General features: G+C 45.4%; 1 protein-coding gene across 1 annotated transcript in view; it reads left to right on the top strand.

The window, feature by feature from the left end:
* The first annotated feature begins 8,852 nt into the window (after nucleotides 1-8,852).
* The window catches only part of STX7 (syntaxin 7), a 59,399-nt gene continuing 41,628 nt past the window's right edge, over nucleotides 8,853-26,623 (top strand). Inside the window, exons 1-3 of the mRNA XM_082275682.1 lie at nucleotides 8,853-8,990; nucleotides 16,979-17,048; nucleotides 24,856-24,946. Of these exons, the coding sequence (XP_082131808.1) occupies nucleotides 8,915-8,990; nucleotides 16,979-17,048; nucleotides 24,856-24,946 (237 nt within the window). The 5' untranslated portion in view covers nucleotides 8,853-8,914. The remainder of the gene's footprint in view (nucleotides 8,991-16,978; nucleotides 17,049-24,855; nucleotides 24,947-26,623) is intronic.

Raw genomic sequence — 26,623 nt, 5'->3', positions numbered from 1 at the left:
ATACAGCACCCCATTCATTTCAATGCACTGCCCTACCAGTGAGAAACGTGAAGAAAGAAACCCTGGACCCTTTTTTTTTTAATTGAGCTGCACCTAAACACATGGTGTTGCGGCAACAAGCTGTTTAATGTGTGCAAAACCGCGCCACTGATGCATGGCACCCCCTGTGTGTTTGCTAAACTGCAGCAAATTTCTCTGCAGGTGGAGAACGCATGCAATTTAGCAAGCTTTACACTCGTATATTCTACATTCACATCAGTCCCTGTCCTCGAAGGCCTGGTTCACATTGGTGCGTGCGTGTGCGTGCGTCATGGGTACAGCAGCCCAGTTATATAATTTGGCTGCTCTATTCGAGAGAAATGTGGGGACCCTTTTTCTTTTTTTATAATAGAGCTGCACCTTACCATATGGGGCTGGGGCAACTATCAGTTTGGTGTGTTTGGAACCCCCCGTGCATCTGCTAATGTGCAGCACGTTTCTCTGCAGGTCGGAAACACGCACAATTTTGCGCACATTTCCCAGCTGCAGAGATAGGAACCCAGTCTAAGGTCTCTACCTCATATGCATATACAGTAGCACATAGCAGAGCCAATTTGTACAGTCATTTCATCAATTCCCGCCCGTCATATAGCAAAATGATGGCCGCAAAGTGGTTGCTCTATCCTGACTGGGCGTCATATGACATCCAGCAGGATAGGCCGTTCTGTGCGCAGATCGGTGGTGCGGCGTGTCACTCTGACTCACCGCATCTCCGATCCCGGTAAAGAGCTTATGACGTAGGCTCTTTACCATGTGATCAGCTGTGTCCAATCACAGCTGGTCACAGTAAATAGGAAGTGCCGTTGATCGGCTTTCCTCAGTTCGTGCCTGACAGGAGCTAGTAGAGGAGAGCCGATCGGTGGCTCTCCTGATGGGGGGGGGCATCTGTACTGGTAATCAGAGCATTGATTACCAGTGCAGACCCTTGGGGGATGCCACTAGAGCCACCAGGGATTGCCCACCCATGGTCAACAGGAATGCCCACCCATGGCACACCATGCCAATCAGTGTTTAGGGAGCCTGTCAGTGCCCTCCTCTTCAGTGCCACCCACCAGTGCCCATCATTGCCATTTATCAGTGCCCATCAGTGCCGCATATTAGTGCCCATCAGTGCCACCTATCAGTGCCCACCAATGCTGCATATCAGTGCTACCTATCAGTGCACATCAGTGCCCACCAATGCTGCATATCAGTGCCACCTATCAGTGGACATCAGTGCTGCCTATCAGTGTTACCTATCAGTGCCCATCAGTGCACATCAGTGCCGCCTATCAGTGTTACCTATCAGTGCCCATCAGTGCTGCATATCAGTGCCTCCTATCAGTGTTACCTATCAGTGCCCATCAGTGCACATCAGTGCTGCCTATCAGTGTTACCTATCAGTGCCCATCAGTGCTGCATATCAGTGTTACCTATCAGTGCCCATCAGTGCTGCATATCAGTGCCGTCTATCAGTGCTGCATATTAGTACCACCCCATAAGTGCCGCATATTAGTGCCACCTATCAGTGCCCACCAATGCTGCATATCAGTGCTACCTATCAGTGCCCATCAGTGCTGCATATCAGTGCCGTCTATCAGTGCTGCATATTAGTACCACCCCATAAGTGCCGCATATTAGTGCCACCTATCGGTGCCCACCAATGCTGCATATCAGTGTTACCTATCAGTTCCCATCAGTGCTGCATATCAGTGCCGTCTATCAGTGCTGCATATTAGTACCACCCCATAAGTGCCGCATATTAGTGCCACCTATCAGTGCCCACCAATGCTGCATATCAGTGTTACCTATCAGTGCTGCATATCAGTGACGTCTATCAGTGCCTATCAGTGCTGCATATTAGTGCCACCCCATCAGTGCCTCCTCACCAGTGCCTGTCAGTGCGGCCTCATCAGTGTAGGAAAAAATGTATTTATTTAAAAAATGTTATAACCTAAAAAGAAAAAGAAAGCTCTATTTGTGGGAAAATACTAGTAATGGCGGTGATCTGCGATTTTTTTTTTTTTTTTTTTTTTGGGACTGTGACATTGCGGCGGACAGATCGGACCCCTGACTGACATTTTTGACACTTTTGGGGGTACCAGTGACATTACTACAGTAATCAGTGCTATAAATATGCACTGTTACTGTAATAATGACACCAGCAGGGAAGGGGTTAACACTGTTGGTGATCAAAGGGTTAAATGTAAGCCTAGGGGAGTGATTCTAACTGTGGGAGGGCGTGGCTTGTGAAATGATCACAGAGACCTAGGATCCTATATAGATGGATCACAGGGGCTCTGTGATCATTGCAGGGAGAAGAAAGGTCAGTTGTGTTTACATCAGCCGACCGTTCTTCTCTCTCTCAGCTGGGAACGATCGCCACACGCCGGCTTCCCAGGCAAGTGACGTACACATCCATGGTTTTGCCTGGGAGAGCCACTCTGCAGCTGTATATATACAGTATATGGTTGGCAAGTGGTTAACCTACCAGCATGTCTTTGAAGTGTGGGAGGATACCCAAGCAAACACAGGAAGAACATGGAAATAGTGTGCTGGCTGCGATTCAAACCAAGGACCCAGGGCTGCATAGCAGAAGTGCTAACAAGTAAGCCGCTGTGCTACCTTAGCAGAGATATCGGGATAGCTATTGCTCCGTTGTTTCTAGAAGCTTCTCATTCTCTGGTTGTGATGTTTACCCTGTGACCTCAGTACTCAATGATTGGCTGCAGGCTTTACTGGAACAAAGTATCACTCAGAGGACAGTGCCATGGAACTAGCAAATACAAAACAAAAAACCCCAAAAACGTAATGGCAAAAACTATCATTCCCACTTCCCGCACACTAGGCCACGCCTCATATCGTTTTTTTTTTTTTTTCGTTTAACCAGTGAGTTGAACGAAAAAAAGATCCCATTCCCCAATGGACACATTGGATGTGGATGGGGCATCTGCTGCTAGGCCACATTTCCATCCATGTATGGCCTGCCTAAACTGGAGCGGTGAGGGGGCTGAATTTCAGAACATCACACCGTTCCCTTTTTTTTTTTTGTTAACTTTATTTATTCTTGTCAACGCACAGCAGCATGGTCTGTTGTGATGCTTTCCTATGCACTGCGTTTAAAATGCATTTTATCACAGCTCACTGCACCACACCTCCAGGTTGCGTTGCATTGTGGTTGTCTTCTGTGTGCCCCAGTGGTGACTGGCATTCTGTTTGATGGGGCTCTAATGGAAATGGGATAAGCACAGGGGTCGTTTGCTACTAATTATGTGGGATATGCAGTCCACCTATTGACTAAAGATTTAAAGAGATGCATTGGGCATCCGTTCCGATCCGCCTGTAAAACTGACAGGCGGATCGGAACGGTCCGCTAGTGTGAAAGGGGTCTTATGGCACTTTTCCCCTGCAAGTACCGGCTCGGCTCCACTCGGCCTTGCTTGGCTCTGTTGGTTTTCCACTGCATGGTACTGTGTTGGAACAGTTCGGTACGGTTTGCTTTTCCACTAAAGTAAAGTGGGTGGGATAACAATGATTCTCTGACCAATCAGTGGCTAGTAGTGACAAACAGTCAAGGCTGCATGCAAAGGATTGTTGGATATGGTACCGGTATGGCCCTGTTGGAGCCACAACTGAGGTGGTACCATACACTGTACCATGCGGTACCAGCAGTGGAAAAGCACAAAAGTGAGCCGAACCGTTCGGTTCCATGTAGTGGAAAAGCGCCGCCGTACCGTACTGTTCCTACACCGTACCATGCGGTACCAGCAGTGGAAAAGCGAGCCGAACCGTTCGGTTCCATGCAGTGGAAAAGCGCCGCCGTACCGTACTGTTCCTACACCGGACCATGCGGTACCAGCAGTGGAAAAGCGAGGCGAACCGTTCGGTTCCATACAGTGGAAAAGCGCCGCCGTACCGTACCGTTCCTGCACCGTACCATGCGGTACCAGCAGTGGAAAAGCGAGCCGAACCGTTCGGTTCCATGCAGTGGAAAAGCGCCGCCGTACCGTACTGTTCCTACACCGGACCATGCGGTACCAGCAGTGGAAAAGTGAGCCGAACCGCTCGGTTCCATGCAGTGGAAAAGCGCCGCCGTACCGTACTGTTCCTACACCGTACCATGCGGTACCAGCAGTGGAAAAGTAAGCCGAACCGTTCGGTTCCATGCAGTGGAAAAGCGCCACCGTACCGTACTGTTCCTACACCGTACCATGCGGTACCAGCAGTGGAAAAGTGAGCCGAACCGTTCGTTTCCATGCAGTGGAAAAGCGCCGCCGTACTGTACTGTTCCTACACCGTACCATGCGGTACCAGCAGTGGAAAAGTGAGCCGAACCGTTCGGTTCCATGCAGTGGAAAAGCGCCGCCGTACCGTACTGTTCCTACACCGGACCATGCGGTACCAGCAGTGGAAAAGTGAGCCGAACCGTTCGGTTCCATGCAGTGGAAAAGCGCCGCCGTACCGTACTGTTCCTACACCGGACCATGCGGTACCAGCAGTGGAAAAGCGAGCCGAACCGTTCGGTTCCATGCAGTGGAAAAGCGCCGCCGTACCGTACTGTTCCTACACCGTACCATGCGGTACCAGCAGTGGAAAAGCGAGCCGAACCGTTCGGTTCCATGCAGTGGAAAAGCGCCGCCGTACCGTACTGTTCCTACACCGGACCATGCGGTACCAGCAGTGGAAAAGTAAGCCGAACCGTTCGGTTCCATGCAGTGGAAAAGCGCCACCGTACCGTACTGTTCCTACACCGGACCATGCGGTACCAGCAGTGGAAAAGCGAGCCGAACCGTTCGGTTCCATACAGTGGAAAAGCGCCGCCGTACCGTACCGTTCCTGCACCGTACCATGCGGTACCAGCAGTGGAAAAGCGAGCCGAACCGTTCGGTTCCATGCAGTGGAAAAGCGCCGCCGTACCGTACTGTTCCTACACCGGACCATGCGGTACCAGCAGTGGAAAAGTGAGCCGAACCGCTCGGTTCCATGCAGTGGAAAAGCGCCGCCGTACCGTACTGTTCCTACACCGTACCATGCGGTACCAGCAGTGGAAAAGTAAGCCGAACCGTTCGGTTCCATGCAGTGGAAAAGCGCCACCGTACCGTACTGTTCCTACACCGTACCATGCGGTACCAGCAGTGGAAAAGTGAGCCGAACCGTTCGGTTCCATGCAGTGGAAAAGCGCCGCCGTACTGTACTGTTCCTACACCGTACCATGCGGTACCAGCAGTGGAAAAGTGAGCCGAACCGTTCGGTTCCATGCAGTGGAAAAGCGCCGCCGTACCGTACTGTTCCTACACCGGACCATGCGGTACCAGCAGTGGAAAAGTGAGCCGAACCGTTCGGTTCCATGCAGTGGAAAAGCGCCGCCGTACCGTACTGTTCCTACACCGGACCATGCGGTACCAGCAGTGGAAAAGCGAGCCGAACCGTTCGGTTCCATGCAGTGGAAAAGCGCCATTAGGCTTTGTTGTGGTGGTGGTCATTCAGCATTGTGCTGGGGTGACAGTTAAAATTGATTACCCATGATCGTTTTTTGGAATTGTTAGTCTAAGCTTTTATGGCTAGGTTAAAGCGGTTGTAAACCCAAAATCGCGAACACAAAAAAAAAAACCTGCAAGACAAAGGCATAATGAGCTAGTATGCATCGCATACTAGCTCATTATGTATTACTTACCTTATAACGAAGCCCCGACACGGACCCCCAGACATCGCTGCGGGCGCAGCCATGATCCCTCGCCGTCTCTTCCGGGTTCGGAAGCTCCGGCGCGGTGATTGGACGGAGCCGCGATGACGTCACTCCCGCGCATGCGCGCGGGAGTGATTTTCCGGCAAGCTCCCGGCAAACAAAACTGAAGGTCCCCCCGGACCTTCAGAGCGCATGCGCCACTCGTGCGAGCGGCTACATGCACTGGAAATATCTCCTAAACCATTCCGGTTTAGGAGATATTAATTGTACCTACAGGTAAGCCTTATTATAGGCTTACCTGTAGGTAAAAGTGTAAAAAAGCGGGATACTACCGCTTTAAGGCTTTGGTTAAGTTTGGAAGTGTGTATGCATATACACTGCCTGGCCAAAAAAAACTCGCCACCCAAAAAAAAGGTCACACACGCTTTTTTTATGGCACGCATTCGCTGTGGCATTGTTTTGATAAGCTTCTGCAATGTCACAGTCCAGTGTTGCAAATTTTTTCACCAAAATCTTGTATTGATGATGGGAGAGTCGGATCACTGTGCAAAGCCTTCTCCAGCACACCCCAACGATTCTCAATGGGGTTAAGTTCTGGACTCTGTGGTGGCCAATCCATGTGTGAAAGTGATGTCTCATGCTCCCTGAACCACTCACAAGTTGAGCCCGATGAATCCTGGCATTGTCATCTTGGAATATGCCCGTGCCATCAGGGAACAAAAAAATCCATCGATGGATAAAACCTGGTCATTCGGTATATTCAGGTAGTCAGCTGACCTCATTCTTTGGGCACATGCACTACCTTTCCAATAGAATAGTTACTGCATGCTTAGTTTAGTTAGTTGCTTAGTTAATTCCAGATGGCGCCTTTTTTTTTTTTTGGCCAGGCAGTGTAGAATGGGCTACCCCATAATAAACACCATGGCCATTTAACCACTTGCCGACCGCCGCACGACTATTTACGTCGGCGGTCAGCCCCTCACAGGCAGAGCGACGTAGGGCTACGTCGCTAGCCTGTGAGGGTCTAGGGAGTGGGCACGCGCCGCCGGAGGCGCGGTCATGGACCCCCCCCCCCCCGCACGTGTGACCGGCGGACCCGATGTCCGCCGGTCACTCGCGATCGTTGGGTGGAGAGGGAGAAAGGCAGGCGGCTAATGTTAACAAGCCGCCTGTCATTCTCCCCTGTGTATGAATGGTGATCATACAGTTCTACTATGTAGGACCGTTGATCTCTGTTCCTACACCTCAAGCCACAGCCAATCACAGTTAGAAGCACGCCCCTAGGGACACACATAACCCCTCCCTCTCAAAAAAAGTTAACTCCACTGCCAGTGTAATTTTACAGTAACAGTAGGGATGCACCGAATGTTCGGCAACCGAACATTATTCGGCCGAAAATAGCAAAAAAAGCACTTTCGGTGTTCGGCCGAATAAGTAAAAAGGCCGAATAAATTTGTGCCGAACAATGTCCCGACCGGCGACCCGCCATCCCCGAGCATCACTGTAAACATAGCCGGAGGCACTACAGCGGCGGTCATTAAATGGCGGCCCGCACGATGCTTCCGCGCGGACCGCGAGCCCGCTACCTAGGAGTCCTTCAGTCCCCTTCCTCACTGCGGCTCCCGGCTCCCTGCTCACACGCCGCCGGTGTCCTGTCCGGCCGCGAGTAGGGGGTGTGACGTCACGCGCGCGTCCCGCCCCCTGCTCCTGACTGCGGCTCCTTCACACTCGGTCCAGCGAGCTAGGACGTGACACTATGTGCACGCCCCGCCCCCCTGTTCGCGGCTTTTGGCTCCGACCTGGCTGCAGTTCAGGTATGTGGAGCACATTTGGGGGAGAATACGGTAGCTGCACAAGCATTAGTGTGCAGACTGGCATATTTTGCCATATGTTGCCATGCTCATTAGAGTGCCCTATAAAGTGCCCCTTAAAAAAAAAAAGAAAAAAAATGTGCCCAACAGAGTGCTCCCTTGACATAAAATGTGGCCATCAGCGTGCCCCTTATTTTATGCTAAGGGACATGCTGATGAGCATATTTTATGTTAAGGGGCACTCTGATGGGCATATTTTATGTTAAGAGCAACGCTGATTTAAATGTTTTGTTTTGCCCATCAGAGTGCCCCCTAACATAAAATGTTTAATTATTGTAATGGTGAAAAAATTGGCAAAATAAATGGAAAAAATGCGAAACACCGCGTTCGGTATTCCGCCTTCGGCCAAGCATTTCATTATTATTCGGCTTCGGCTTCGGCCAAGAATTTCATTTCGGTGCATCCCTAAGGAACAGTGCATATGTATAGCACTGATTACTGTATAAATGTCACTGGTAACCCCAAAAGTGTCAAAAATGTCAGTCAAGGGTCCGATCTGTCCGCCACAATGTCGCAGTACCGCAAAAAAAATTGCAGATCGCCGCCATTACGCGTTAAAAAAAAAACAACAAAAATGACAAAAATCTTTCTCTTTGTTAGTAAACGCGATAACTTTTGCGCAAACCAATCAAAATACGCTTTGTTCGATTTTTTTTTTTTTTTTACCAAACATATGTAGCATAAAACAAATTGGCCGAAAATGTTAAAAAATTTAGATTTTTACATTTTTTTGGGGGGGGAATTTCATATAAAAAAATGTGAAAAATATTTTTATTTTTGCAAAATTTACGCTCTTTTTTTGTTTATAGCGCATGATCAAAAAGTCGCACACGTGATCAAATACCACCAAAAGAAAGCTCTGTTTGAGGGAAAAAAAGGACGTCAAATTCGTTTAGGTACAGCGTCGCACGACCGCGCAATTGTCCGTTAAAGTCACGCAGTGCCGAATCGCAAAATAGGCCCTGGTCAGGAAGGGGGTAAAATCTTCCGGGGCTTAAGCGGTTAATGTTTACTAATGGTGGTAATTGTGGGCTCCTAAGTCTCATACCATTGGTTACGTTAACAGCAATAGGCAGTGGTAGACCTCTGGACATGCCAATAGCCCAAAGTGACCGTACACGTGTTTGATACCAGAATAGGAAATCAAGTTCTTGTTGCTTCACAAGTGGTCTCTCTTCTGTTGCTTGAACATTTTAATGTCCAGGCTTTGCGCCATGGAATTCATCTAGCGTTGCTGTGAACCTCATTTTGATTTATTCTTTTTGATTTTTTTTTTTCAGGTACCCTCCCATTTCCTGGACTTTTTTGATGTGAAGAAGATCTCGGGTACAAAGCAATCATGGCTTATGATACAAGAGACCCCATGCAGCTTGCACAGACCATATCAACGAATATCCAGAAGATAACACAAAGCAGTAAGTCACCGCCTTCTGTTTGCTTGTTATAACCTCATAGAGCTTTTTATTCTTTACCTTTACAGATACGCACTTTATAGGTCAGGATAACCATTCTTGAGCCAACGTGTGAAAATTCTTAGTGCATTCAAATGTCTAGTGTGACATGAGTGAGTGAATGGACTTTTTTGAACAAAATCCACATACACTGTTAGAAATTTGAACATTTGAGACATTTTTCCATCCTGTACCTTTGAATTTTCTTGTCACTGTGGTCGAGAAGGAACAATGATTTGACCCACTAATGATGACAAAATGTATAACAAATTTCTACTAGTGTATACCCAGCTTTGTATATTAAAAAAGAATAGCGCGCAAATGCAAAAGAAATAACTACCAAATCTGAAGACAATCCATAAATAAAAATGGGGGTTTGGTCCCACCATATGGCCATATCGTGCTCAAGCCCACTACTGCGTCAAAGTACCCCATTATCAGTGGGTCCTACACTATCCATGAAAAAGAGATGAATCCAGCCTAACCCTTGGAGATAATACTCCTTGCTGGGAAGGATGTGCAAATGCACTACAGGGGACTCCTCCTATATCCACTAGATGGTGGACACTGATTGAGTACAGGTGTGTGTGGGGGGGTGGGGAGGGTTGCTCAACCTCGATAGTCTGGTCAGACCGAATAAATAATAAACAGGCAAAAAATTTTGGGGGAGCATACCCATGTATTTCTAAAGCTGCTGCAGCTATGAACCGAAAGACATGTATATTAAAAAAGAATAGCGCGCAAATGCAATACCCAGCTTTGGTCAGGTTCAAAAAGGCACAAGCTCAATCAATAGAGAAAAAAATGAATAAGGCTGCTTTAACACTGCTTCGCTAAAAAATGCATATGGACTCTTTCACACTGGTGGAGTCCACCTGCTCAGAAGGGGATCCCAACACTGATCTCCCCGCTGAGCAGACAGGCGACAGGTCCGTATCCGCTCGACTGATGCAGATGGGCTATTAGATGGGCTGTTGGATGGAAACGGCCTGTCTGTTTCCATCCGACTGTCCTCCAATCCGCCAGATGGATGGGGAACGGATCCCCATCAGTCTGTTTTTAGCAGACAGGATTGGATCGGATGTCGGCGGGTGTCAATTGACACATTTCCATTGACATCTACTGCTCCATAGAAAGCAATGGTGGGTCTGGTCGGGCCTGAAAAACTGACAGGCGGACCTGATCCATCGGTCCGTGTGAAAGGGGTCTATGTGTTTTCTGGTGCGTTGGTTTGGTTGTCTGAATCCCAGCATGCATGAAATCATGTGACTCAAAAAAAGCACCAAAAAGGCAACTAAGATGCGTTTTGAGGTGTCTTCTATTTATTTAAATGGGGAGCTGCGTTTTTGGTGCGGTTTTGAAAAACTGCAGCACGCAGGACTTTTCAAAGTGCACCACACCCACAGCGCAGTGGAGTGCCATAAGATTTAAAGGGAAAAAAAATGATCTTGCATTTTTAGCAGGGTAAAAAATTTATTGTATTTTTAGCAAGGTAAAAAAGCAGCAAAAACTCATCAGTGTGAAAGGCCCCTTACTAAATAAAATAAAAACTATACATTACCCTATACCCACAGTCAACCCAGAAGAAGGTAAAAGAAACCCCAAAGCATGGTACAATTTGCTCCATCTGATTAAAAAAACCCTCCCCATCCCTCTAAAGCAACTGGATGTTCTCTAAATCAACAATCTCTGGTGTTATCACTTGGAAGGAGTATTTCATAATTTTCCATCTCAGGAAGAGTAGACTCTTTGGAACGATTCTAGGACAATATCCCCTGGACATTATCCCCCCCGGACAATATCCCCCCCCTGGACAATATCCCACCCTGGACAATATCCCCCCGGACATTATCCCCCCCGGACATTATCCCCCCCGGACAATATCCCCCCCGGACAATATCCCCCCGGACAATTTCCCCCCTGGACAATATCCCCCCCCGGACAATCTCCCCTGGACAATATCTCCCCTGGACAATATCCCCCCGGACAATATCCCCCCTGGACAATATCCCCCGGACAATATCTCCCCGGACAATATCCCCCCGGACAATATCTCCCCTGGACAATATCTCCCCTGGACAATATCCCCCCGGACAATATCCCCCCGGACAATATCTCCCCTGGACAATATCTCCCCTGGACAATATCCCCCCCGGACAATATCCCCCCCGGACAATATCCCCCCTGGACAATATCCCCCCGGACAATATCCCCCCGGACATTATCCTCCCTGGACAATATCCTCCCTGGACAATATCCTCCCTGGACAATATCCCCCCTGGACAATATCCCCCCTGGACAATATCCTCCCTGGACAATATCCTCCCTGGACAATATCCTCCCTCTAATCCTAATCCTATGTCCAGGGGATTGTTTTCCAGGGGGATATTGCCCGGGAGATGTTGTCCCGGGGGGATATTGTTGGGGGGGATATTGTCGGGGGGATGTTGTCCGGGGGGATATTGTCCTGATACCCTTTGGAACACAGACAGCAATTAAAAGGCTAGAACCTCTTCAGGTTGATATTGTACCTGTGTCCCCATCACGGGGTAGTCACTGGGTCGGAAAGTGTTGAGAAATCTTCCCAATGCCAGCACAGGCAAAGGTTTAAAGCCTCCTGTACACTCTCCGAAACCCAACAAAAAGTTGGCTGGAATTACGATGTTCACTGCCTTTTCATGATGATTCCTCAATACTAGATTTTAGTAGTAAGTGAGACATTGTCCATTTTATGGCCTCACTCTGCCAGAATGCTGGTAAGACCGAAACCAATAATTCTAGTCCAATAATTTCTATTTCCTCATGAAGAGAAGAGTGCATAATAGAGTGACAAATCGTTGGGTCAGAGAATAAAGTCTTACACACAACGGTTTCTTGGTGTGGCGTTTTCCATCTCAGATTCATTCAGACAAGAGCCAAGGAAACTGGTGTAGAGAAGCTGCCAACCTAGAATCCAGATCCCCTGTCAAAATACCACCAAAACTAAGTGTTTTTTTTTTGTTTGACCATTCTTGGTGGCTATAGCTGCCAGCAGTGATCGCTGATGTGTGTTGATGGAGGAATCAAGCAATTTTCATTCCTTTGAACTGTGGTTAAAGGAAAGAAAATTGCATAATATATGACCTGCCTAGTAGGAAAAAGGAAGCTAAATGGTAAAAATGTCACTATCTGTGAGACCCTACCACCATCTTCTGTTGGAAGGAGTAGAGACAGTGTGAAAGGCTCCTTACCAAATAAAATAAAAACTACACATTACCCTATACCAGTGATGGCGAAGCTTGGCACCCCAGGTGTTTTGGAACTACATTTACCATGATGCTCAACTACACTACCGAATGCATGAACATCATGGGAAATATAGTTCCAAAACATCTGGGGTGCCAAGGTTCGCAATCCTTGCCCTATACCCACAGTCAACCCAGAAGAAGGTAAAAAAATACCTCAATTTCGCCACCAGATTTAAAAAAATCTTTCCCAACCCTCTAAGGCAGGGATCCTCAAACTACGGCCCTCCAGCTGTTGCGGAACTACACATCCCATGAGGCATTGTAAAACTCTGACATTCACAGACATGACTAGGCATGATGGGAATTGTAGTTCCTGAAAAAATCGGAGGGCCATAGTTTGAAGACCCCTGCTCTAAGGCAACTGGATGTTCTCTGAATCTACAATCTCTGGTGTTATCACTTGGAAAAAGTATTTCCATCATTTTCCATCCCAGGAAGGGATGGGAAAACCTTTATCTTGGAGGAAAGTTCAAACTAGTTAAACACCTGTGGCCACAACTGTATATCTGCACAATTCCACCAGCCAAACACACTCACTCTATTTGTTCCATTGAAGGCCTTTACTCTAACATTTTGGAGCTTGTTCACACCAGAATGTGCTGCAGGGAAACCCAAGTTCTGTGCATGTTTCTGCTCTATGTTCATAATGTAATGGCTGTCTGATCTGCTACAGGTGTCAGTGTATTCCCAGCGACACCCCAAATGCAGATCGCAAACACGGTGCGTTTACCTTCACCAGATTTCATGGTAACGCAGTACCATGCGATTCGGCTGAAGTGCATGCACTACTTTTGGTGCATTTTCAGCCCATTCAGATGAGTGGGCTAAAAAGGGCACCACACTGAATGGCACATTAATGCGTATTCCTGTGTAAACTGGCCCTCTGGCCTATAACCACTTACCGCAAACTGACATTAATTAACGTCAGCAGACTTTGCAGGGTTATACCGGGATGATGCCTCTAGCTAGAGACATCATCCCGGTACTGTGGTTTGAAGCCGACGGTCGGCTTTCCGTCGGTAACGACCGATTCGATCATTACCCAGGTGAGCGCCCCCCTCCCGCCGCCTTCCGTGGCTTTTACCGGGGCTCCCGTCCCACCGGGAGCCCCGAGCACCCAGCCGGCACGTCCGCCGGCTGGATGGAGTCCCGATGAATGCCGGAAACGGCATCGATCGGGTCTCCGATGACGTAACCCGGAGGCAGTGTCCATGACGTCACTTCCGGGTTACTGTGCTGCAAAAGGCGGCAAATTTGAAAAACGGCTGTATGCAAAAATGCCGTTTTCGCCGTTTTGCATACAGGGAAGTGTAGTGGAGGGGTTTGGGGTCTTTTAGACCCTCGATCCCTCCATAAAGAGTACCTGTCACTGCATATTGGTGTCACAAGGGATGTTTACATTGCTTGACAGCAATAAAAGTGATCAGATTTTTATTTTTTTTTTTTAAAAACTGTAATAAAGTTTAAAAAAAAAGAAAAAATAAATAGGAAAAAAAAAAAAAAATTTAGCCGCCCCCGTCACCGTTAGCTCGCGCACGAAAAAAAACGTATGCGCAAGTCGAGCCGCGAACGAAATCGCTGTTCAAACCACACATGTGAGGTATCACCGCGATCGCCAGAGCGTGGGCAATAATTTAAAAAAAAGAGCTACACTCTAACCCTAAACTGGTAACCGTTAAATAAATTTAAAGCGTCGCAGATTGAGATCTCTATTGACCGTAGTTTGTCGCCATCCCACGGGGGGGGGGGGGGGGGGGCGCAATTTTAAACCGTAACATGTTGGGTATCTATTTACTCGGCGTGACATCATCTTTCACAATATACAAAAAAATGGGCTAACTTTACTGTTTAGTATTTTTTAAATGCAGTGAAATGTGATTTTTCAAATTTTTTCCAAAAAAATGGCGTTTTAAAGACCGCTGCGCAAATACCGCGTGACAAAAAATTTTGCAATGACCGATATTTTATTCTCCAGAGTCTTTGCTAAAAAAATATATATAATGTTTGGGGGTTCTAAGTAGTTTTCTAGGAAAAAATACTGGTTGTAACTTGTGAACAAAAAGTGTCCGAAATAGGGCTGGGGCTTAAGTGGATAATAAAAGATCCGAATCACATTTTTGCGTTGCATCAAAAGGGTCGTGCTTTCTTTGGGCAAGCTGGAGTGTGTTGGTAGCCCAAAATGAATGGACTACTTTTACACAATACACATTAGTGTGCGACATAACACACATAACATTTCCTAAGATCTTTATCTCCTTCTACTGTCCATAATGTGGTATTTTTCCAAATCACTTTTTTTTAATACTATTAATACTTAATACTATTCAACCGGTAGAGGAAATTATGCTTTTTGCACAGAACAAATACTCACACATTTTTTGAGTACACCCCTTTGTGCTTACGGGTTAAGTGTAAAGGAGGGTAGGGTTTAAGTGTTAAGGCCCGTACACACGATAAGAAACCCGGAAGTAAAATTTAGTCAAACGAAAGTTCTGTTGATTTTCGGATCGTTAGTTTGGTGCATTTGACAGCCGATTACGAATTTTCGTACGACAAAGGCTATAAAAAGATTTATCACAAGTGAACACAATGTTCGATTTTCGTTTAATTAGTAAAATTTTTGTCTAAAAAAAAAAATCATAAGAGCAAGACTGCGCATGCTCGGAAATGAAAGAACACATACAAAACATTTCAACACATTACATCACTTCTGATGTTGAATTCTGTCATACAAGAATTTCCGTATGACAGTAACCTCTTCACTTTCCATATGAGACTAGTTATGAAAAGCAAGAGAAAAGGCACCACCAGGTTGCGGCCAGCTGGGTGAATCTAGACTACAGATCAAATGATTATCGGCAAAGCCAATATCGAGGGCCTATCTGCACTTTCTCTGATATATCGGAATCGGCCCCTGAGGTTACTGAAATTGCAGATATTTCGGGAAAGTGCTGTACCGGAGTGATGCCTGCAGCTAGAGGCATCATCCCGGTACCGGCGTCCATAGCCGATGGTCGGCTGTCTTGTAATGACAACTGCTGCAGCTGAGAAGCCGCTCGACTGTCATTACAAGGAGCAGGAGGGGACCTCCCCCCCCCCCCTCCCGCCGCCTTCCGCGGCTCGCCCGGGTCTCCCGTCCGCAACCAGCCTGCACGGCCCCTGAAGAGAAGACCCAATCAAAGCTGCTCTTCGGCTCTGATCGGGTCTCCATGTGAAAACCCAGAGGTGATGTCATGACATCACTTCTGGGTACTCTGCGCCAAATTAAAAAAAAAAACAGCCAAACTTTAAGTGCAGAGGAGAGGTTTGGGGTCTTTTAGACCCCCAGATCCCTCCCCAAGAGTACCTATAAAAAAAAAAATGTTTTAATGTACGAAAATATCGGCCGATACCGATATGCGATGACCAAAATATCGGGATCAGCAATAAAGAAACGATATCGGTCGATCACTACTCTAGATCATATAAATATGCCACATCCTAATCATTTGGATAAGAAACTGGAATATAATATGGAAAGCATGGACTTTACTGGCACAGGTATAAAACATATGTTTTTTTTATCTGTGCCAGTAAAGTCCATGCTCTCCATATTCCAGTTTCTCTTCCATATGAGACTAGCATGCAACAAAAAACAGATGGAGATTCATCTGATAATCTGATCGTGTGTACGAGGATTTAGGGATAGGTTAAAGCGTCCGCACTTTAAGGCCCCTTTCACACATACGGTCCGTTCAGTTCATCAGTTCAGTTAAGTCAAATTGTATCTGTTTTCCGTCTGTTTTCCGTCTGTTTTCCGTCTGTTTTCCGTCTGTTTTCCGTCTGTTTTCCGTCTGTTTTCCGTCTGTTTTCCGTCCGTTTTCCGTCCGTTTTCCGTCCGTTTTCCGTCCGTTTGTCTGTTTTCCGTCCGTTCGTCCGTTTTCCGTCCGTTTTTTTTCGTTCGTTTGTCGTCCGTTTTTCGCCCGTTTGTCGTCCGTTTTTCGTCCGTTTGTCGTCCGTTTGTCGTCCGTTTGTCGTCCGTTTGTCGTCCGTTTGTCGTCCGTTTTTCGTCCGTTTGTCGTCCGTTTGTCGTCCGTTTTTCCTCTGTTTTTCCTCCAAAACATCCACTACCGATGCAAAAACGGATGAAAAACTGACCATTTGTCTGTTTACATCCGTTTTTCGTCCGATCCGTTTTTTTTAACGGATAAAAAATAGGGCATTTGTCCGTTCCAAAAAACGCACATTGGTGGAAGCGGTTGAAAACGGATGTTAACGGATGATCATCTGTTGTCATCCGCTTTTACATAGAGATGCATTGATGTCCGTTTTTTCATCCGTCAACGGATGGATGAAAAACGGACAAACGAACAGCATGTGTGAAAGGGGCCTTATGCTGACTTGAGCAGATCTGCAGGCCCTGTATTCAGCCTGGGTCTGGGATCCATATGCTCCACAGGGGAACACAAAAACCAATGCAAAGAATAACACTTTCTTAAATTCTGCCGAATCGGCACAGTAGGCAATATTTGGCACTTGACAAGTTCACTTTCCGATTGTTAGTGCTTTACAGTGATCTCATTGTTTGCCATTTTCATGGATTGCTTCCTTTTATAAATGTTTGATTGCAAAATGTTATTCCTGCATGTTATAACATACTACATTAATAATTAACTTCTCATGCAGCTTCTGAAATACAGAGGATAGTAAATCAGCTTGGAAGTGCGCTGGATACTGCAGAACTCCGCCATCAACTGTGAGTACACAACCTGCTCATATCTCCTGACATTGCTAGTGCAGTCGAAGGAGGCTTATCATGTCATTAATCAGCACATTTTGGTTTGCTTTCCTAGATAAATAAGCACACAACCTAGCACAGATCATGGTATAAAGCCATAAAGTACAAGAAAAAGAATAGTCTTACCTGGTTATGAGCTCATTATCCACTTTCAGACCGGAGGATTTGGCTGCTCAATGACCAGGCCCTATTTTGCGATTCGGCACTGCGTGATTTTAACGGACAATTGTGCTGTCGTGCGACGCCGTACCCAAACGAAATTTACGTCCTTTTTTTCCCACAAACAGAGCTTTCTTTTGGTGGTATTTGATCACCTGTGCGATTTTTACTTTTTGCGCTATAAACAAAAAAAGAGCGTTTATTTTGAAAAAATAACAATATTTTTTACATTTTTTTATATGAAATTCCCCCCAAAAAAGATGTAAAAACCAATTTTTTTTTAAATTTTTGGCCAATTTGTTTTCTGCTACCTATGTTTGGTAAAAAAAATCGCAATAAGCGTATTTTGATTGGTTTGCGCAAAAGTTATTGCGTTTACTAACAAAGGGAAAGATTTCTGTAATTTTTGGTGTTTTTTTTTTTAACGCGCAATGGCGGCGATCTGCGATTTTTTTTTTTTTGCGGGACTGCGACATTGCGGTGGACAGATCGGACCCTTGACTGACATTTTTGACACTTTTGGGGGTACCAGTGACATTACTGCAGTAATCAGTGCTATAAATATGCACTGTTACTGTAAAAATGACACTGGCAGGGAAGGGGTTAATTTTATTGGGGAAGGAGGGGTTAATGTATGCCTGGTGCTTACTGACGTGTGGGTGGGGAGGTGACTGTGTGAGTCATGGACAGATCGGATGTCCAGCTATGCTGAACAGTCCGATCTGTCACTCCCTGTCACTATGGAGATCCGCCCGCTGTGTTTACACACAGCGGGCGGATCTCTAGACTCGATCCCCGACGATCGGGTAAGAGCAGCGGCGATCGCCGCTGCTCCTCCCCTGGCCCGACTCCCGCTGTGAATGTAAACAGCAGGAGCGAGCCTCCGGCGACGCGCAGGCGCCGCCCAGAAGGGGGAGTGTCTGACGACGTAGTACTACGTCGTCAGACGATAACGAAAATATGGTTAAATATGCACTGTTACTGTAAAAATGACACTGGCAGGAAAGGGGTTAACAGTATGGGTAATCAAGGGGTTAAATGTGACCCTAGGGGCGTGATTCTAACTGGGTGGGCGTGGCTTGTGAAGTTATCACAGAGACATGTGATCATATATAGCAGGATCACATGACATCTGTGATAACTTCAGGGAGAAGGACAGACGGCTGTGTTTACATCAGGCGTCTGTCCTTCTCTGTCAGTGGGGAGAGATCGCGAGTGTCCGGCGGCTGTCGGAGCTGCCTGTTACACGCACTAGCTTCCCCGCTGACGAGCGGGGGTGGTAGCGCCTCTGGCGGCGCGCGATCGCCCCCTAGCTCCTCCCAGGCGAGCGCCGTACATGTACGGGACTTTGCCTGGGAGAGCCAGACTGCCGCCGTAAATCTGCGGCGTGCGGTTGGCAAGTGGTTAAACTACATTTTCGAAATATTAAAGACATTTCAACTGCTAATATATTGTAACTTCGCCATATATGAACACAACGTTTAAATGTTTTCTGGTGACAAATTTTCCTTTCTTTTGATACCATATTTAAAAAATTATATATAAATAAATATTTGAATGTATTTAGATCTGAAAAACAATTAAATATTTGAAAACCATTTATCTTGTTGTCAACAGTGACTTTGCTGCCCGGATATAATGTAAAAAAAAAAAAATATCCTTTTTGTTCTGATTAACCACTTCAGCCCCGGAAGGTTTTACCCCCTTAATGACCAGGCCATTTTTTGCGATACAGCACTGTGTTGCTGTAACTGATAATTGCGCATTCGTGCGACTCTGTACCCAAACAAAATTGATGTCCTTTTTTTCCCACAAATAGAGCTTTCTTTAGGTGGTATTTGATCGCCTCTGCAGTTTTTATTTTTTGCGCTATAAATAAAAAAAAACCGACAGATTTGAAAAAAAAAACAACAATATTTTTACAAAGGAGGGTTTGGTGCCTCAGGTCAAAGTATGGGACTTTAAAGGGCTAACACATTGAATCATAGCTTAAATATAAATTAAAATTTATTGGATATTGTATGGACATACAAGATAAATGAATATATTCTGTTGAGATCACAACGGGTAAAGTACATAAGGTGTATGGGTTATAGACCCATAGGTGGTGGTGAGAGAAAGTAAGAAAGAAGTGACATAGTGGTAGGGTGACAATAATATCTCTCTATAGCATCGTTGGGCCAGCTTGAGGGACTGTGAGGACGCCCGGACCCGCTACCTCGGACCCCACTACCTGGAAACTCTTGGACACCAACTTAACATATGAACGGGACCAGCCTGACCAGCACCCCCTAGTGGAGGCCACTGGAATTTCATATTATATACCTCCAAAATTGGACCAGACCTGGGACGGTACTTTTTTTTTTACCCCCCCTGGCCCAACGATACTATATGGCTACAATGTCCACTTGATTCTTATGGGGATATGAGGACCGGAAGCAAGGCTCAGGAGCAAAATACTCCTATTTTCAAAGATGGTTGACATAACTTCCTTGATAAAGGCTCTTTGCCGAAACGCGTAGGAAACCTGAATACTCTGCCTATAAAGATCCAACGCCATACAAGAAGCGTGGACAAATAGAGAGATATTATTGTCACCCTACCACTATGTCACTTCTTTCTTACTTTCTCTCACCACCACCTATGGGTCTATAACCCATACACCTTATGTACTTTACCCGTTGTGATCTCAACAGAATATATTCATTTATCTTGTATGTCCATACAATATCCAATACATTTTAATTTATATTTAAGCTATGATTCAATGTGTTAGCCCTTTAAAGTCCCATACTTTGACCTGAGGCACCAAACCCTCCTTTCCAAATATCTTCAGGGATGATGGCTAAACCGAACTAAAAATTTATTTGGGAATCGCACACCTACAAAACAATATTTTTTACTTTCTGCTATAAAACATTCCCAATAAAAAAATTTAAAAATCTAATTTCTTTATCAGTTTAGGCCAATTTGTATTCTGCTACATATTTTTGGTGAAAAAAATCCCAAAAAGTGTATATTAATTTGTTTGCCTAAAAGTTATAGCATCTACAAACTATGGGATAGATTTATGGACTTTTATTTTTTTTTTATGGTTTTTATTAGTAATGGCGGCAATCAGCGATTTTTAGCAGGAATGCAAAATTGTGGCGGACAAATCAAACACTGACACTTTTTGGGGACCAGTGTCACCAATACAGTGATCAGTGCTAAATAATGTGCACTGTTTCTGTATAAAGGACACTGGCAGGGAAGGGGCTAACATCAGGGGCGATCAAGGGGTTAAGTGTCTTCCTAAGGAGTGTTTTCTAACTGTACTGGGACTTGACTGACTGCAGTAAGAGAGCGATCAGTGTTCCTGATTACTAGGAACCTACAATCTCTCCCTTCCTGTCTGACAGAACAGCCGTCTGCCTTGTATACATTTCCGGTCCCGCGGACTAGCACACGCAGACTTTTTTTCACATAGTTGCATAGTAGTTGAGGTTGAATAAAGACAATAGTCCATCCAGTTCAACCTGTGTAGGTGCGTGTGGCCGTAATCATCTCTCATACCCCTGAATGTTCTGATCCTTGAGATGTAAGTCTAAGAGTCTTTTGAAAGCCACCATACTACCCGCAGAAACCACCTCTTGTGGTAGAGAATTCCACAATCGTGTAGCCCTAACAGTAAAGAACCCCCTGCGTTGCCTGAAGTTAAAATGCTTCTCCTCTAAACGCATTGTATGCCCTCGAGTCCTCATGCAATCCTTTCGACTGAATAGCTTTTTTCCTATGCTGAGATCACCATTGAGGTATTTATACCTATCATGTCCCCTCTCAGGCGTCTCTTCTCCAGGGAGAATAAATCAAGCGATTGCAGATGCTCTTCATAATCAAGGTCCTCCAACCCCCTAATTAGTTTAGCTGCCCTTCTCTGGACTCTCTCCAGCTCCAACACATCCCTCCTGAGGACTGGCGACCAGCACTGGACAGAATACTCCGGATGTGGTCGGACCAGAATTTTATAAAGTGGGAGGATTATAGTCTTATCTCTGGAATACATCCCTTTCTTTATGCATGCTAATATTCTGCTGGCTTTGGCAGCTGCCGCTTGACATTGCATGCTGTTGCCTAGTCTATCCTCTACCAAGACTCCCAGATCTTTCTCCATTTTTGATTCCCCCAAGGGTTCCCCTCCTAACGTGTATTGTGCTTTTATGTTTTTAGTCCCCAAGTGCAAAACCTTACACTTCTCCACATTAAACCTCATTTGCCATGTCGTTGCCCACTCCGTTATTTTGTCCAGGTCATTCTGTAGGATATCTGCTTCATGCTGTGCAGTTATTGCCCTGCCCGAATTTGTGTCATCTGCAAAAACTGCTATAGAACTACTGATCCTGTCCTCAATGCTGATTATGAATAAATTGAACAAGGTTGGTTCCAGGACTGAGCCTTGGGGGACCCCACTTACCACCTCAGACCAGTCTGAGTATGCGCTATTTATTACCACCCTTTGGACACGCCCTTTTTGCCAGTTCGTATCCAAGAGCAAACCTTGCGGTCGATGCCTGCAGACCTTATTTTATAAATTAAGCGCTTGTGGGGAACTGTATCAAACGCCTTCGTGAAATCCAAGTACACCACATCCACTGGTCTCCCCCTATCTAGCTCACAGCTCACCTCCTCGTAGAATGTTAAGAGATTGGTTTGACAAGAACGCCCATTTGAAAAACCCGTGCTGATTACTGCTGATGATGTTGTTGTCTTTAGCAAACTCTACGATATAGTCCCTTATCCCTCCTGAAGTTTACATACCATCGATGTCAGACTGACAGGCCTATAATTTCCAGGGACATGCCTCTGCCCTTTTTTGAATATCGGAATCACGTTAGCTTTCCTCCAATCCCCTGGTACATTTCCTGTCATAATACTGTCAGTAAAGATCAGGAATAGTGGTCTAGATATAATCTTACTGAGTTCCTTGAGTACTCTCGATGTACGCCATCCGGGCCTGGTGATTTGTTTGTGTTAATTGTATCCAGCCTTTCCCTGATTTCACCCTCTGTTAGCCATAGCGGCAAGTCCTGTGTATTACTACTAACCATACAGTCATGGTCAGTGTACCCCTCCTTTTCCTGTGTAAAGACTGACGAGAAAAAAGCATTCAGCACGGTTGCTTTTTCAGTGTCCTCTGTAACCATCCACCCATCATCGTTAATTATGTGTGCAATATGCTCTGCCCTAGTTTTTTTGCTGTTGATATATTTAAAGAATTTCTTTGGGTTCTTTTTACTATCCTCCGCTATTTGTCTCTCAAAGTTGATTTTAGCCATCTTGATTTCTTGTTTGCTTTTCTTATTTGCCTCCTTGTATTGCTCGAAAGCCGATACTGTGCCCTCTGATTTATATTTCTTGAAGGCCAGTTTTTTACCCCTAATTAGTTTTTTAACGCTACGGTTTAGCCAGCCAGGTTTGGCTTTGTCTCTTCTAAATTTATTTCCCATAGGAATGCACTGTGAGATGCATTTGTTTAATATGTTCCTAAAACATTCCCATTTTGCAGTTTTATTTTTTATCCTGGATTCATATGTATATGTATTGATCATTTTTTTATGATACATATTATTACTAGCGCTACACGTTTATTTTGTAAAGTATTCATTCTGTAATTGCCTCTCTGCCCAACCGCGCCGGTTCCCTGTGTTGTTGGGGCCCTCCTGTGTGCCTGGGCCCCCTACAGGAGGACTGGTGGTCCCCCTCTATCAGCGGTCCTGACAGTAGGGACTAATGTGAGTGTTCAGTTTGTAAAGCATTGCATACATTGTTGGTGATATATACAGTGGGTACGGAAAGTATTCAGACCCCCTTAAATTTTTCACTCTTTGTTATATTGCAGCCATTTGCTAAAATCATTTAAGTTCATTCTTCTTCCTCATGAATGTACACATAGCACCCCATACTGACAGAAAAACACAGAATTGTTGACATTGTTGCAGATTTATTAAAAAAGAAAAACTGAAATATCACATGGTCCTAAGTATTCAGACCCTTTGCTCAGTATTTAGTAGAAGCCCCCTTTTGATCTAATACAGCCAGGAGTCTTTTTGGGAAAGATGCAACAAGTCTTTCACACCTGGATTTGGGGATCCTCTGCCATTCCTCCTTGCAGATCCTCTCCGGTTCTGTCAGGGTGGATGGTAAACGTTGGTGGACAGCCATTTTTAGGTCTCTCCAGAGATGCTCAATTGGGTTTAAGTCAGGGCTCTGGCTGGGCCATTCAAGAACAGTCACAGAGTTGTTGTGAAGCCACTCCTTCGTTATTTTAGCTGTGTGCTTAGGGTCATTGTCTTGTTGGAAGGTAAACCTTCGGCCCAGTCTGAGGTCCAGAGCACTCTGGAGAAGGTTTTTAACCAGGATATCCCTGTACTTGGCCGCATTCATCTTTCCCTCAATTGCAACCAGTCGTCCTGTCCCTGCAGCTGAAAAACACCCCCACAGCATGATGCTGCCACCACCATGCTTCACTGTTGGAACTGTATTGGACAGGTGATGAGCAGTGCCTGGTTTTCTCCACACATACCGCTTAGAATTAAGGCCAAAAAGTTCTATTTTGGTCTCATCAGACCAGAGAATCTTATTTATCACCATCTTGGAGTCCTTCAGGAGTTTTTTTAGCAAACTCCATGCAGGCTTTCATGTGTCTTACACTGAGGAGAGGCTTCCGTCGGGCCACTCTGCCATAAAGCCCCGACTGGTGGAGGGCTGCGGTGATGGTTGACTTTCTATAACTTTCTCCCATCTCCTGACTGCATCTCTGGAGCTCAGCCACAGTGATCTTTGGGTTCTTCTTTACCTCTCTCACCAAGGCTCTTCTCCCCCAATAGCTCAGTTTGGCCGGACGGCCAGCTCTAGGAAGGGTTCTGGTCGTCCCAAACGTCTTCCATTTGAGGATTATGGAGGCCACTGTGCTCTTAGGAACCTTAAGTGCAGCAGAAATCTTTTTGTAACCTTGGCCAGATCTGTGCCTTGCCACAATTCTGTCTCTGAGCTCTTCAGGCAGTTCCTCTGACCTCATGATTCTCATTTGCTCTGACATGCATTGTGATCTGGAAGGTCTTATATAGACAGGTGTGTGGCTTTCCTAATCAAGTCCAATCAGTATAATCAAACACAGCTGGACTCAAATGAAGGTGTAGAACCATCTCAAGGATGATCAGAAGAAATGGAAAGCACCTGAGTTAAATATATGAGTGTCACAGCAAAGGGTCTGAATACTTAGGACCATGTGATATTTCAGTTTTTCTTTTTTAATAAATCTGCAACAATGTCAACAATTCTGTGTTTTTCTGTCAGTATGGGGTGCTATGTGTACATTCATGAGGAAGAAGAATGAACCTAAATGATTTTAGCAAATGGCTGCAATATAACAAAGAGTGAAAAATTTAAGGGGGTCTGAATACTTTCCGTACCCACTGTAAATGTCAGGAATCTAGAAAGTTCAAGCCAAATATGCCCTGGAGGGAGAAGATTTTTTTTTTTTTTTTGAGAATACGAAATGGTTGTATAACAATGACAAAACACTTTCAGCATGCTGACCCGATGATGATGTCATTTTTTGTTGTAGACAGCAGAAGATCCAGTTTGTGAATAAACTTGCTAAGGACACAGATGTTTGCCTCAAGAACTTTACATCGCTTCCTGCAGACAGCGATCAGGTACTGACTGATATTACCTTTTAAAGCTCAAATCCAGCCAAAAGCATTTTATTATAGACTGTCGGAAGGGGTTAGAATATCTGTCATCCTTTTATTGCCCTGGAACAAGTGACAATTAGGTGCTAGATTAAAAGCATCAGTACGGTGGCTCTAAAACTACACTAAACAAGAGGGAAGTCCCAAAAGCAGGGATCCCAGTTTTAGAGATTCACATGTGAAAAATTCAGCAAGAGCGCCAGACAAAAGACCTGAAAATCAAAAAGCTTTTAATATTGAGGAGACAACATGTTTCAGGGGGGGCTTCCCCTTCTTCAGGGCTTTCCTATGATGGAGGACTCCAAAAGGCACCAGGGTTTCATTGTTTTCTGCATAAAAAGATCAGGTGTGAAAAAAGATCATTGGCTCATCATAGATATATTACACTTAAGCCCTTAAGTTAACTTAAGGGGGAGATCTTTAACCACTTCTGGACCGGAAGGATTTGCCCCCCTAATAACCAGGCCATTTTTTGCGATTCGGCACTGTGTTAATTTTACAGACACTTTCGCGGTCGTACAACTCTGTACCCAAACAAAATTTATGTTTTTTCCCCTTAAACAGAGCTTTCATTTGGTGGTATTTGATCACCTGTGCGATTTTTTTTTTTTATTTTTTGCACCATAAACAAAAAAAAAAGCGACAATTCTGGAAAAAAAAAAAAAAAAGATTTTTCACATTCTGCTATAAAACATTCCCCCAAACAAAATTAAAAATCAAATTTTTTTTGAACATTTTAGGCCAATTTGTTTTCTGTTACATATTTTTGGTAAAAAAAAATCACAGTAAGTGTATTTTGATTGGTTTGCGCAAAAGTTATCGTGTCCACTAACTACGGAAAGTTTTATGTCATTTTTATTGTTGTTTATTTTTTTTTTTACTAGTAATGGCGGCGATCTGCGATTTTTAGCGGGATTGCAACATTGCGGCAGACAGATCGGACCCCTTACTGACATTTGTGACACTTTGGGGGGGGGGGGCAGTGACATTACTACAGTAATCAGTGCTAAAAATATGCACTGTTACTGTAATAATGACACTGGCAGGGAAGGAGTTAATACAGAGGGTGATCAAGGGGTTAAATGTGAGCCTAGGGGAGTGTTTCTAACTGTATGGGGGTGGGGCTTTTGAAATGATTATAGAGACCTGTGATCCTATATAGAAGAATCACAGGGGCTCTGTGATCATTCCAGAGAGAAGAACGGGCAGCTGTGTTTACAACAGCTGACCGTCCTTCTCTCTCAGTGGGGACCGATCGCGCATTTAGGGCCGCCAGCCCCACGCATCAGAGTCCCCGCTGCCGAGTGGGGGCGGGAGCGTGCCGCTGGCAGTGTGCGCTCGCCCCCTAGCTGCAGGCGTACGACCGACGTACAGCTACGTCGGTTCACACAGGAAGGGCTGCCTGCCGCAGTAAATCTGCGGCGGGCAGTCCTTAAGTGGTTAACCGGTAAAACGCTGCGTAAACTTTCGACACTGTATAAATCCTGAGTCGTTTTTGCATTGTTTTTACACACATCTAAGAGTAAACCAAGTCTGACAGAGGAAGACATTGCAGACAAAGGAAATGGGGATTTTACTGTGTCAAAAAATAGGAAAAAACAAATCACACCTAAAGATACAGCATGTAAAAGGTGTATCACA

Source organism: Pelophylax lessonae (assembly GCF_965119305.1).
Source record: "Pelophylax lessonae genome assembly, chromosome: 13".
Lineage (NCBI taxonomy): Eukaryota > Metazoa > Chordata > Amphibia > Anura > Ranidae > Pelophylax > Pelophylax lessonae.
Note: the sequence above shows the minus strand (reverse complement) of the source record. Positions and strands in the feature narration are given on the sequence as shown.